Raw genomic sequence first — 13,229 nt, forward strand, 5'->3', positions numbered from 1 at the left:
CTCTGCTCCTCCACGCCCTCTCCCGCCCGCTGGGCGCCGCGAGCTCGCCGGGTCACAAAGTAAGCCTCCAGCGGGGTAGAGACAACACCCAATAGGAAGGTACCGTTGAAGCCCAGGCAGCCATAACTGATCATGGCAACGGGAGTTTACGGGCCTCCCGTCTCCTGTGTGACGTAGTTTTCCCTTCGTCCTATCCCTCCGTTGCCCTGGCAACAGCTAAGCGGTCTGGGAAGAGAAGCATCTGTAAGTAGACCCATAATGGGACCAAAGGTGACCAGACATCCCATGTTAGGCAAGTTCATTAACATTCCGGACTAGCTGCCTGGGATGGGGGCGAGGAGGGAGCAGGTGTCCTGGCCCTTAGTTTGCTGGGACGTCTGGTCACTTACCTATGTGAACAAGAGTTCAGGGCTCCGAAAATCCCTGTCCTGCCCGGAAGTTGCGTTTGGCACTTCTGAATGGGGTCAAGGCGGAAGAGTGGGAACCGCGTGCGCCCCCGGGGCCCCGAGAGTGCCCATTCCGACTGGAGTCGTGAAGTGATGTGGGTGTCCCTGGGCCTCCCCCTGTGATGCAGGCCTGGGCCCGACGGTCCCTGGGAGACAGAGCGCCGCGGAGGCGAGCCGGGCCTTGAGTTGCTTCCGCTGGAAGCAGCTTTTCTTTCCGGGCTGGCCAGGCGGCGGCCCGCCCTCCCTCCGCCTCTCTGTGGGGCGAGGCCGCTCCACCGGCCCCCTCGCCCTGCTGCAGCCAGCCCTCTCCCGAGGGGCCAGGGCGCGGGCCTCAGGCGGAGCCCTTCACTCCCGCTCCCAGCTCCTGACCACGCCTCCGCAAGTTCCTGTTAAGTACTTTCACCCCCTGACCTTTGGAGGACGAAGAATTAGGGAGCTTGACGAAATCATTTTCCATTCCTAGCTAAAAAGGAAAAGGACGGTCCCCCACCAAGGCAGCAACACTTCTAAGTCTTATTTCCCCGCCTCCTTCATATTTTGAATTTTCTCCCTTTTCTTTTTTTCTCCTCTCTTGAGGATCTGTAAGCACTGATTGCAGTTCTGGATGAAGGTTTTACGTCCGAATTCTGCATGTCTGCGGTTTATTAAAGAATTTAATGCTTGTGAAAAAAATATATATATATACATATATATACACACAGTATTAGTATATATGTGACGCTTTACAAGAGTTGTCACTCACTATCTCATGTAGTTCTTTCACTAGGCTCGAATAAAAAATTGTCAAGTCATTTTGGTGATACCGGGTTGGATGCCTAAAGCTGCAAAGGAAAAAGACCAGGAGAACTTTCAGGTAAATTGAAAATCGGTTTTACCCAGCCAGTCAACAAGGGTGCAAACCTACCTTCTTAATTTCTACCTCCTTAGTACTCATATCCCAGCCAAAATGAACTACTCAATTCTTCCTAGGTTAATCACTGAAGCGCCTACATTTTGTGATTCTGTATTCATGTCCTGGTTATCCTTGGAGCTGTGTTTCCAGATTCTCCCCAGCAGGAAGTAATTTTCTCTGAGCTTACTTAGCACTCTTAGTACCTCTTATATGACAACCTCTATTTTATATATAAGAGCTGCTTATGTTCTTAGTTTCACTACTATGTTTATGCCTAAATAGAATGGTTTGTATCAGGTTCATCTTCCTGTCATTTTACCCTGCACATGATATTTTGGTAAGTATTTACTGAAAGGTTGAATTTTGAGATGTCTCCTGGATGCCCAAGATATTGCCAGCAAAGTTTTTTAGAACTTCAGTTTATCAGAAGTTCAGCATAGTCCCTACTAGTCAACCTTCCTTAGGTTTCCCCTCTGAAGACTTGCCAACATGAGCTACTCCCCAAGTTTTTTATTAAAATAAATATTCAAAAATTTAAAACGTTGAAAAAATACAATAAACAGTCATATACCCTTCACTTAGGTCCAACATTGTTAACATTTTTCCATACTTATTTCATCCCTTCTCACACACATTTTCATTGTCATTGAACCATTTGGGAATAGGTTGCAGACACCTAATATTAAGTAGATGCCCTAAAATTTCCAGCATGTATTTCCCAAGATTTATAAAGTTCTGCAAAACATGATATCATTATCACAACAAAGGAAATTAATAATTCTGTACTATTTAAAATCCATCAAGTAAATTTTCTCATTTGACCTAAGAATGTCTTTTCCTCCACTCCCCTGGCAAAGAAAGAATCAGGATTCAGTCAAGGTTCCTATGTTGTACTGGGATATTGTAACTCTTTAGCCTTAATGTAGAATAGTTCCTTTTTTTTTTTTTTTCCTTGTTACACTGGCATTTTGAAGAGTTCAGGCCAGGGTCTTTGTCTCTTGTAAATCAGAAGTTGGTCTACAGACTTGATTAGATTCTACTAAACATTTTTTTTCGAGCATACTTTACAGTATTCATACTTTTCCAATCATGATTACGCCTTCCCAAATGCAGCTACATCTATCCCTGCCATGAGTTGAATTCATTCCACTTCTCAGCACATGCATCTTTCTGTGGTGTCTTACAGTTTAGTATTTAATGCTCCTGTATGTGTGGAGTATGCATTAGTGCCCTGGACTGGCAAGATTGACTGCCTGCCTTTATTAAATGTTGCTATTTTTCCTACACTTGGAGCTGACGCAATGTAATCCGCAGCAAAGTGTACTGATGTCAGCATAGTTTTTGAGTTTCAACTCATGGCTCTCCAAGGACTGTTGATGAAAGATGTGTGGGCCCTGCAGTTCATATACAAATGAATCTTGATGTTACCAAAGCAGATATTGAGGCAACTGCTGGCCATCTGACCACATTTCAATTTAGGTGTTATTTTTCCCCCTGAAATTCTCTTGCAAGTCCTAATTGGTCTTGGTGTTCTGTGATAGCTTTTTGGTAACATTCATCGAAGCCTATGAAAATTTGCAAAATCAAGATTATACTTAATGGTACATTAGGAAAATTTTCTGCCCAATGGATAGAGACGTACTTCCAGAATTTGCTTGATGATCATGAGAAAAACTCCCAAAACTGCCAAGCTCAGTAGTTCTCATATCCTAGACTTATTTTTTGATCATTAAAGATAAGTGAAAGGAAGAAAATGCACTTAAGGGAGCAGAAGGAAATGCTCTGGGAGAGCAGAAATTGAAAGTTTAGTAATGTACTCCATCAGTCACTTCTTTTGTGGAGAAGGAATTTTGCTCATGTGGGACTGAAATAATTTTAAGTTGACTTCATATTCAAGTAAGGCAAAAGAATATACCAATTAAGACCACAGATTTTAGAATCAGATCTGGGTTTCCAGAACAGGGCCATTCACTAGCTGGTGACTTTGGACAGTTTATCACCTATTAAATAGAGCTATAAAACCCCTTAGGATTGTTGAACAGAATGACTCAACTATATATAAAGTGTTTTACTTAGTGAATAGCACATGGTATGTAGTCAGTGTGTGGTAGTTATTATTAATAACTTCTAAAGCAGTCCAATTTGGGCACATGGGCATGAATTTATTGAGTAATAATGAATCTAAGACAGTGGTTCTCCAAGTTTAATATGGGGCTCTTAATAAAATAAGCAGAGATTCTGATTCAGAGAGTCTGGGGAAGCCTCCAGAAAAATCTACTTTTAATAATGGTCCAGGGGATTTTGATGCAGGTGAGGACCAAATACTGAAGAAATTATCAAATTTTTCTCCTTCCTTGTATACTGTTGAAATAGCTGTATATCTCACATGCTGAGAATGTAAGAAATTCTTCAAATACCTTTTTAAAAGGTTAATAACATTTTTAGGACCACTTTCTAGTCCTGAATTTTAAAATGGCAAAAATTATTAGAAAAAGACATTTTGCATGAGTAGGATGTTGTGTCATTTTCTACTAACTTAATAATGTCTGCTACTGGAGTATACCAGAACCAATGCCATCATCCAGGTTCACCCAAGAAGAACAGTTCCTGTTCTTAGGCCTAGGCACATTCCAGAAGCTAGACACCACACATTTCATTCCCATGAGTCTGGAGTCATTAGCTAAATTGAAACATGTTGCAACATTTTTCTACCAGCAGATGCCAGATAGCAGAACAGAACAGAATATGGCTTCCAACTACATGACATATGAAGTTATTTGGCATCTCCAGATGAGCATTATCAAACCAAATTAGGCACCCAGCTAGCATGTGGGCAGCCATTCCGTGAGCATTACTACATTGTGTCTGCTGAAAAACACTTTCTTTTGGGGCTCCCTCTTGTACCTTTTTCTCATGTTAGCTCACATTCATAAATCTGCTTTTGAAAATCCATCTATTAAGTCAACCACAAGTCTTGAATAAGACAAAAGATAAACATTTTTGCTGTTTTTCCTACCAGTCCTGCTACCCCCATCCACAACCTGAACTAGCCAGATTGAATTTACTTAAAGCAGGAGTGTGGCCAAATAAGGCCTGTGAAATCATTTGGTCTGGCCCTGTGAAGGCACACAGGCAGGACTCCAAATTCATTAAATCTAGGAGCTTTTTTCATAGCAACATAAATATATGTTAAGTGAATGATGTTATGAATATACAAATGGCCCTTGGCAGAAAAAAGGTTCCCCACCCCTTTAGGTAACATATCCTGCTTTTTAAACATTGGTTCAAATAATTTTTAAGCATTTAGCAAGCCAGAAAAACATTTAACTAGATAGAACCAAGTTTATTACTTCTGTGTCTCTTACATGAAAACACGATTGGTACTTTGGTTGAGAATCTCAGAATGCTTAAGCAATGTTTTCTTTTTGCCATATTTCAGGTGCATTTACTTATCTAGTTAGGCAACAGGTGACTTGTCACCTTCATCAGAAATTCAAGATAGGTACTTATGTACACCAAGCTTCTATTCCCTTAATGATAGTTTTGAAGGTTTTCACTTGTGCCGCCAACTTAAAAACTTGTCCATATTTTTTCTTCCTTGCACTATATTATGAAATAGGTTTGCTTTATTATATTTTTAAAAATATATTTAATATTCAAATATCAAAAAAAGATTCTTGTACTAAATTGCCTTTGTAATGTGAGAATGTATTAGTCCAAAGTAATAAAATATAAACTATATTAATATATATATATTTAAGAACACATTTGCCAGCACATGCTCTTGAAAAATAAATAAGTAAAACTGATTTTAAATGGAAAACACCTTCATATTGTCTTATAGTTACCATGGTGCTAATGAGGACTCAAAGAATGTTTAGTGTAGAAAGGTACTTAACTGAAAATCGAGCAAATCCTTTATTATAGCAATATGAAAATCAGACCTGGGATAATAAGGGTCAAACAATATTTCTAAGCACTTTTATATCCACTTTCCACTTAAACTTTGAAACCCAGGACATATACTAAACATGTTTTTTATAAGAAAATCAGACCTCCAATTGGTTACACAATGTATTCAAGGTCACACAGCACTAGAGCATCCAGAATACAGTTCTGTACACTATTTAAGGTATAAACATGATACTTAGAAAACAAAGGAAACAAAGAAGACAAACTCCAGTACAAACTTGTTTTAAATGATAAATTGGATTTTACTGTCGAAGCTTATTTAAAATACTTGGAATCCTAGATACTCTGAAGCATTTAAATTCAAACATTTAAAATTGGGTCCTGTACAATTAGGATAAGCTGGTAAGTTTTAGATAAATTAATGGATGGATAAGAAGAATTATGATGAAGAGCTAATGGCTGGTTGGAGTGGTAGGCACATATGGAAGATAACTACATTGACCTACAGAATGGCTCCTTGGGGCACCTCGCAAAGGTTAAAAATGGATTGAGGAGACTAGTGTGACTTAGGAGGACAGTTTTAAAAATATCTAAATACTGTACTGAGCATTTTTAGAAACCAAGACTTGGCTTTGGCACCCACAGTATGTTTTAATTTTGATATTTCTGATCCATAGTATATGATGCTTTGCGTTACCAGGAATTGAATTTGGATTTTAGTAATCTATTCTCTTTGTCTGCCCCCATATGACTATAGCCTACATTTTCCAGATGCCTAGATGAAACTAGATTACAATTTAAAGCTAATAGTCTTGTCTAGCTCTTTAACCCATGATCTTGGGCTTATCATATGTTCATGTATCTGTGAGAAAAAATACAAAACTTGTAACTTTTAAAGCGTTGCATATTTCTAATTAAGGTTGCGATTTTAAAGTTCCAGTGGCATCTTTTAAAAATAATGCTAATGCTATAAACAAAGACCACAAATAAAAAGCAGTATTTTTTCCTGCTAAATTTCTTTCAGGGTAGTATCAAACAGAACTGGAATGCTGAATCCTCCTTTAGAGCCATACAGTAATCTGATTTTGACACAATTCTCAAACTAAAGAGAAAAAAATGCAGTGCCTTAGTCAGTATGCTGCACTTACATTTGTATCTTGAGATTTTTGTTCTATTCATTTTATTTTCATCCTCCTTTGCAAAGATAATTAGTAGCTTCAAAACTGCCCATTTCAGCAGAAATTGAAGATCATATTACTTTAACCTTCATTGGCTTCTACACTCTATAGTCTACTCTCCTCTTATTATCTTAAATGTTGGTGTTCTTGCAATGGGGCACCATATTAAATCCATTTGGGGATCTTCAGGCCATTCCCACAGAGAGGAAACTGAAGAGACCAGGCTTTGGAGTCAGGCTTGAGTTCAAATTCTATTTCTCTACTCACCAGCTATTGATGTTGGACAAGACAGACCTGGTTTGAGTCTGTTAAATTTAATTATGTATGAGGGGATGCAATGGAGGGTGAGTAAATGAGTAATTCAATTCAAAAGTTACCTCTTAGGGTAAAAGATTTTTTCAAAATTACTATAGAAATCCCTTTGAATATCTATGTAGTTAAAATACATGATTTTGTACTAAAACACTTCTGTTATTCTTAAGCAAACTAAAAATTAAGAGCCACTATGATAAACTGTAGGAAAGAAGCTAAAGTAGATTTGTAGGCATTGAAAGTATTCTTCAAGATAACTTTTAAGATAAAAAGTGTGTGAAGGAATGAGTGGACAATTATAAAGTGTTCCTGCTTGCCTGTAGGTTTTTCTTCATTGTTTTTGTTTTTTAAATAAATATATATACTTTTAATTGATTTCCAAAAGGAAGGGAGAGGGAAGGATAGAAACATCAATGAGAGAATCATTGATCAGCTGCCTCCTGCACACCCCCCACCAGGAATCAAGCCTGCAACCCGGGCATGTGCCCTGATCTGGAATGGAACTGTGACCTCCTGGTTCATAGGTCGATGCTCAACTATTGAGCCACATTAGCCGGGTTCATTCTGTTTTATTAATAAGCCTCTATAACGCTAATACATGTCAATAAGCTATTATTCCTAAGTATCTAATTTAAGGACAACACTGTAATGGTATAACAGTAAGAGTCACTGAAATTTATTGAGCTTTTACATGTGCTAAGGACTGGTCTAATGGCTTTACCATTAATTCTCTTATTTAATAAACTAAGTCAATGCTATTATAAGCTTTATTTTACCAATGAAACTAAGGCCTAGAAAATTAATTTGTTTAAATGACTCATCTGTCTCCAGGTCCTTCTCTTAGACACTACACTATACTCTGATCTCTATATACTCTATACCACCAATCCTACCACCATCTGCCATCTTTCCACATCCTTCTTAGGTGAGATTACACTGAGTGGCCAAATTATTATGACAACCTGACATTTGTAGGCAAATTAGCTATAATTTTGCGCTGAAGTTGCTAGAGGGCCAGATCATTATAAACATCTGAATAGCACAACATACCTAAGTATCATTGCTGATTAAGTTCATTCTATCATGTTGATGGCGTATCCCAGTGGAGATGGCTTCTTCCGACAAGACAATGCGCCATGCCATGGTGCTCATATTGTTCAGGAGTGGTTTCAAGAACATGAGGGAGACTTTATCTTGCTTAGGTGGCCCCCACAATCACCAGATCTCAATCCAATTGAGCATTTGTGGGATGAAGTTAAAAGAGCCATCAGGCAGCTGGTTCCACAACCATCAAATCTCACAGAACTGGACAGTGCTATTCATCAGGCATGGTTTCAGATTTCTCGCATCACCTTTCAACATCTTGTGGAGTCAATGCCAAGAAGAATAGCCGCAGTATTGAAGGCAAAAGGTGGCCCAACGAAGTACTGATGGGGTGGTCATAATAATCTGGCCACTCAGTGTATAGCCATGTGTGTAGCTTAAACTACTGTAGCACTGACTCTCTGGGCCTCCAGTTCTTTTTACTTTCCTATTGGACTTCCACACTCAGTGGGCCTGAACCTCATTCATGGTCTTTACCTTTCCCTCCTAACCTTTTTCTCCTGTGTTCCCAACTTACATTAATACCTGCAACCATCCACTCAAACATGTTAGCTTGAAATCTCAGTCATCCTTGATCATTTCCTTATCACCCAAAAGGTGTAGGGGGACACGGGGATTGGTGATGGACGTTTAAATCTGAACTTCAAGCTCTTGGCTCGGTCAAGGCTGAGCATGAACTGGCCTCCACCTTGCCAGTCCCACCACAGTACATACACTGAGTTTTGTGGGGGGCTTTTTAATCCTCACCCTAGAATGTTTTCATTGATTTTTCAGAGAGAAGGGAAGGAGGGGAGGGAGACAGAGAAAAACATTGATCGGTTGCCTCCTGCATACACTTCGACTGGGGATCAAACCTGCAACTTAGGTATGTGCCCTAGCTGGGACTTAAACCTTTTGGTATGTGGGACGATGCTCCAACAAATTGAGCCACCCAACCAGAACTGGGCTTTTTTTTTTTTTTTTAATGCTTCTTTCTTTGAACATATTTTTCACTTTGTCTAGAACACCTTCCCCTTGCCTCATAACCAGCTCTCTTCATAGTGAACCCCCATTCATCCTTCTGGGACTAGTCCCAATGTCGTGTAGTGATTCTTAAGAGACCAGCCACTGTCACGCATCCTGAGCCAAGTCACTCATGGTTTTGGTTTCTTAAGGCACAGCAGATATGCTTTTATTAAATTTAAACTATGTTCAATTGTACCTATTTATTTACTTGGGTTTCTCCTCCATCTCACCTCCCCCAAATTCCTCAAGGAGAGGAATTGGTTCTTATCCACTGTATCTCCCTCATTTAATTGTGGCTGGCACATTACAGACATTTAGTACCTTTGTTGAAAGAAAAAATCTGTTTGCATAGGCACACATGATCCCAAATTCTCCTTCTTATATTACATTTATTTTCTACTCTGAAAGAATAATCATCATCATAGAAAACAGCATCCTTTTCAATTCCAGTGTTTACATCCAAAGCTTAATACCAGATATATAGCCATTAACTTTATTTTTTATGTTCAGTAATCATTTTGTTAATGTGCAATTTGTTTTGATCAATTTTTCACTAATTTTAACAACTCAATCCAGAATATTTTTTAAGTTTTCATTTACATCTATAAATATTTTTTGTAGAAGTATGATAGGATGATAATTAAAATGTGTTCAAGGATGAAAATATATTAAAATAAAATTAAGTGGAATGGAAATAAGAGGTCTAGGGAGAAAACAATGTAAAATAAAAAATAAATTCTTTTTTAGTTAATGGATAATGGTAGCTATCAAACTACTCTAATATTTAGATTATACTGGGTATATTTTTCAAAGACTGATATAAAAGTTATTTTTAAGTATGCTGGAAATTATATCCTTTAGAAGTAAACATAACAAATTTATGTCAATTTAGAAATATGTAAAAGAGTAGTTTATCTACCTAGTTTTTCAAAATCTGTGGGGGTTATGGAAGCATAAAACTTGAAGGCCACTGATATATAGTCTCGAGCTTCAAAAGTATGCTTTAGTGCTCTAGTCTGGCATGGTGTTCCATATGATTCCATTGTATGGCTATTCCATAATGTAACCTTTGACATATTGGTGAACATTTACCCATTTATCCATTGCTGAACATTTTATCTTATCAATGCAGTGCTTTAATGAACATTGTTATTCTTACATCTTCATCCACCCCTGCTATGTTTCTTTAGGGCTCATTACTTTTAGTAGAATGTTTGGGTCAAAGAAAATGTACGTATTTAGTTTTTGTAAATACTACAAAATATTGATAGCTATTATAAAATATCCTAAAAGAAATCTACCAACAAACGCACCGAACAACAGAGCGGGCCCATTTCTCTTCTCTAACTGCAGATACTATCAGGCTTTTGACTTTTTTTGTAATTTTAAAAGACATAACATACACACCAAAATGAGAATGATTTTTACCTTAATGAGGCTGTAGTGATTTTCCTGTTTAAACTGCAATGCATGACCCCCAGCATTCCTAAATCCCTTTATTTTTTCTATATCATGTACTATCTCCTAGCATTGTATTATTTCTCTCCTCTTATTCTAGTCTGCAAACTCCAAAAGGGCAAAGTTTTTGTTTTTTGTCTCTTTTGTTCACTAATTACTAGTGCCTGGCACATGGTAGACAGATAATTATTGAATTGAATGACGTGGCAGTTTTATGATAAACATGAATTTCAGCCATAGCTGGCATGTTTCTTCTTTGGCCCATCTGTCTGTTACACACATTTTCCCAATGAGAAAGTACCCTTAGAGCAGTCACAGCTTCTTAGGCCATATTACACCTAACAGAACACCCAGGTTTGGCTAGTAGCAGGCCATCTGGAGGAAATTAATGCTCCTTCCTACTCTGACTCCCTGGGCAGTTGATTATGAAGACAGTGTAGCTTTGCCGATGTGCCCATCCAGCCACCACCATGCTTATTTTAGCCCTTCCCTTCCTGTTTCTCTCCTGCCAGTGCCTAAGGGGACCGAGGAACAAGAACCAACCCTAGTAAAGCATTCCACCCAGGCAAGTGATGGCACTGATCTTCCCCACACCTGGCCTTTGGCCCACACCCTTTCCATAACAATGGCAGCTTAGTCAAACTGAGAACTAAGGTTTGGTGGAGCAAGTGTCACTGTTTTCCTCCGGACAGAATTTGGATGTGAAAGAGGTATATACCAAAGAAAGCAAAGGAATGACTGAATTTCGGGTGGCTGGCATTGCTAATCTATAAAACAGCTAAGAGTTTAGTATTGTTCACCCACCAGTTTAACATTTTGATAAAAAGTTGGTGACAAAAATGTTTAGCTGTTATGTATTTCCTTCACATTTATCAACATCTATAGGGTATAATATCCTTTTCAGTAGCAATGTCAGATTAGGCCCAAATAAGGGCGTAGTGAATATTTTCATTGATATCTGTAATGGAGATGCTATGTTGTTTCAGTTATATTCAGGGTAATCAAGTATCTGTAGTGTTACTAGCCTTCAACATAACCCGCGGGGGCGGGGAGGAGGGGGTAGGGATGATTACTAGGTACCTACCATTGGCAGGCCAAAGTGCAAGAAGGAAAGAATGTGGCAGGAAAAACTATGCATTCTAAGGAAATTGCATAGGCAGTTATCGCAGATTCCAGTTAGTGATGAGTTGCTTGCTTTATTCTCTAGTCCATCCCCCATTTCATCTTCACTCCCAGAAAGAGCAGCATAGTGGTAAGATTGCTGCTTAGATGTTCTGGAATAGGAATTTGAATGAGGGGAAGAGGCTTGGTGAATGAAGAGTAGGAAGCTTTTATCAGGAATGTCAAAGTAGTAGTGGAGTGGGAATAACTAAGCAGCTTCATTTGATTACAACTCATTTGCAGTGGGCGGTTAAGGCAGGCACCAAGCCAGCATCACCACTTTATAAATAATAAATCTGTGGTGGTGATGTTGTGAAAGACACATGGTAAGGTTGCATCAGCATCGGTATGATGAAATATTACAAAAAGGGTGGGACTATCTGGAGAATCACCTGTTTGGAAAGGGATCAGGCCACAAATTACGTCCAGAATACCTTGAATGTATAGCGAAGCTATAATCTGGGATGTAACAGTGGGAACAAAAGTCATCAGCCAGAGATGGCGTATATGCTACGATATTCACAAAATACTCATATAAGGGTATTCATTGGTATTTAGCATTTCTATATTGAGGAGAATAGCAAACTGAAAGCATACCTCATTTCTGTTCTTCAAGAGCCAATTTCACCTGTTTGCTACTTTCTTACAACTTGAAAGTGTGCAGCCAGTAACTGATCCTTAGGATGCCTTTTGCCATTATAGTAAAAGGATTAAAGTAGAAACCAGCTATTGAGAGAAGTGAGAATGTTAGGAAATGTTTACCTCCTACCTCATCCTTTCCCTTAATTACCTCTTACCTCCTTCCAAATGGTCATGTTATTTACGTCACCCATCATTCAGGGAAGATATTATCAGTAAACCAAGGTGGCCGCACACAAATGCCCTTTTCCTCAGCTGACATCTACTAGATAATTATCTTTGTCTAAACAAGTGCCAATTTTTCTGCCAATTTTTCACTTGGGGGGGGGGGTAAATTTAGAATACGCAGTCTTCCAATTAACACTATTAACCAGTGAAAGTTGACAAGATCTAGATGCTTATATGAACTAGCTCAACCTTGTTTCATTTACAAAATCCACAAGAAATTAAGGGGGAAATTATATGAGGATAGGTAGTTTAAGGATTTGATTTTACTTCTTAAACTACAATGGAAATGTCTCATGCGATACATTGGGAATTCATTCTTGAATAATACTAATTGATTTCTTCTTGAAGGAAAAACTATATCCAGCAATTCAGATATGGCAGAGGTGAAGCCCATGTTCCGGGAAGTTCTTCCAAAACAAGGTATTTAAATCACAATTACTTAAGTGATAGGATATACTAGGAACATAAAAAGTAATAGGCAGTGTCTCATAGTGGGCTCAATAGCTAAGAATCTGAAACTACTGTGTTGTGTCCCACATTTACTATCCATCAATCGCTTTATTTTTCCCAGTAAAAGGATGACAAATGAAGCACTGTTTCTTAAACCTAGAAAGCCCGTTATATTCAAGATTGCAGGTTACAACCAAAATTCTTAATGAAAAAGCACACTGTATTACACCATAATCTCTCTATATATATATGTGTGTGTGTGTGTGTGTGTGTGTGTGTGTGTGTATAAAAAGCCTAAGCGACCATTACTACCAAATGACCGGAACACCTGGTCAACCAGTTGCTATGACACACACTGAACACCAGGGGGCAGACGCTCAATGCAGGAGCTGGCCCCTAGTGGTCAGTGCACTCCCACAGCCACCTTCCTGCGGCCCCTCCCCG

At 38.7% G+C, this 13,229-nt stretch overlaps 2 protein-coding genes across 10 annotated transcripts in view; one reads left to right on the forward strand and one right to left on the reverse strand.

Moving 5' to 3' along the window:
* The window catches only part of SHOC2 (SHOC2 leucine rich repeat scaffold protein), a 96,109-nt gene that overhangs the window by 53,200 nt on the left and 29,680 nt on the right, over positions 1-13,229 (reverse strand). Inside the window, exon 1 of one of the 2 annotated variants that reach the window (XM_036336011.1) lies at positions 390-563. The exons of the other annotated variant lie outside the window; for it this stretch is intronic. The gene's annotated coding sequence lies outside the window, so the exon portion shown is untranslated. Of the gene's footprint in view, positions 1-389; positions 564-13,229 lie in introns of those variants that run through there. 2 annotated transcript variants of the gene reach the window in all.
* Positions 1-13,229, forward strand: part of BBIP1 (BBSome interacting protein 1) — a 16,192-nt gene continuing 2,963 nt past the window's right edge. The window contains exons 1-4 of one of the 8 annotated variants that reach the window (XM_036336028.1): positions 46-99; positions 1,201-1,299; positions 10,820-10,872; positions 12,684-12,755. In XM_036336028.1, coding sequence (XP_036191921.1) covers positions 12,710-12,755 — 46 coding nt within the window. In that variant the 5' untranslated portion in view covers positions 46-99; positions 1,201-1,299; positions 10,820-10,872; positions 12,684-12,709. Of the gene's footprint in view, positions 244-1,200; positions 1,300-10,819; positions 10,873-12,683; positions 12,756-13,229 lie in introns of all 8 variants that reach the window. The other 7 variants (XM_036336024.1, XM_036336027.1, XM_036336021.1 and 4 more) reach the window with 7 other exon arrangements.

The sequence above is a fragment of the Myotis myotis genome, unplaced genomic scaffold, assembly GCF_014108235.1.
Source record: "Myotis myotis isolate mMyoMyo1 unplaced genomic scaffold, mMyoMyo1.p scaffold_m19_p_15, whole genome shotgun sequence".
NCBI classification, from domain to species: domain Eukaryota; kingdom Metazoa; phylum Chordata; class Mammalia; order Chiroptera; family Vespertilionidae; genus Myotis; species Myotis myotis.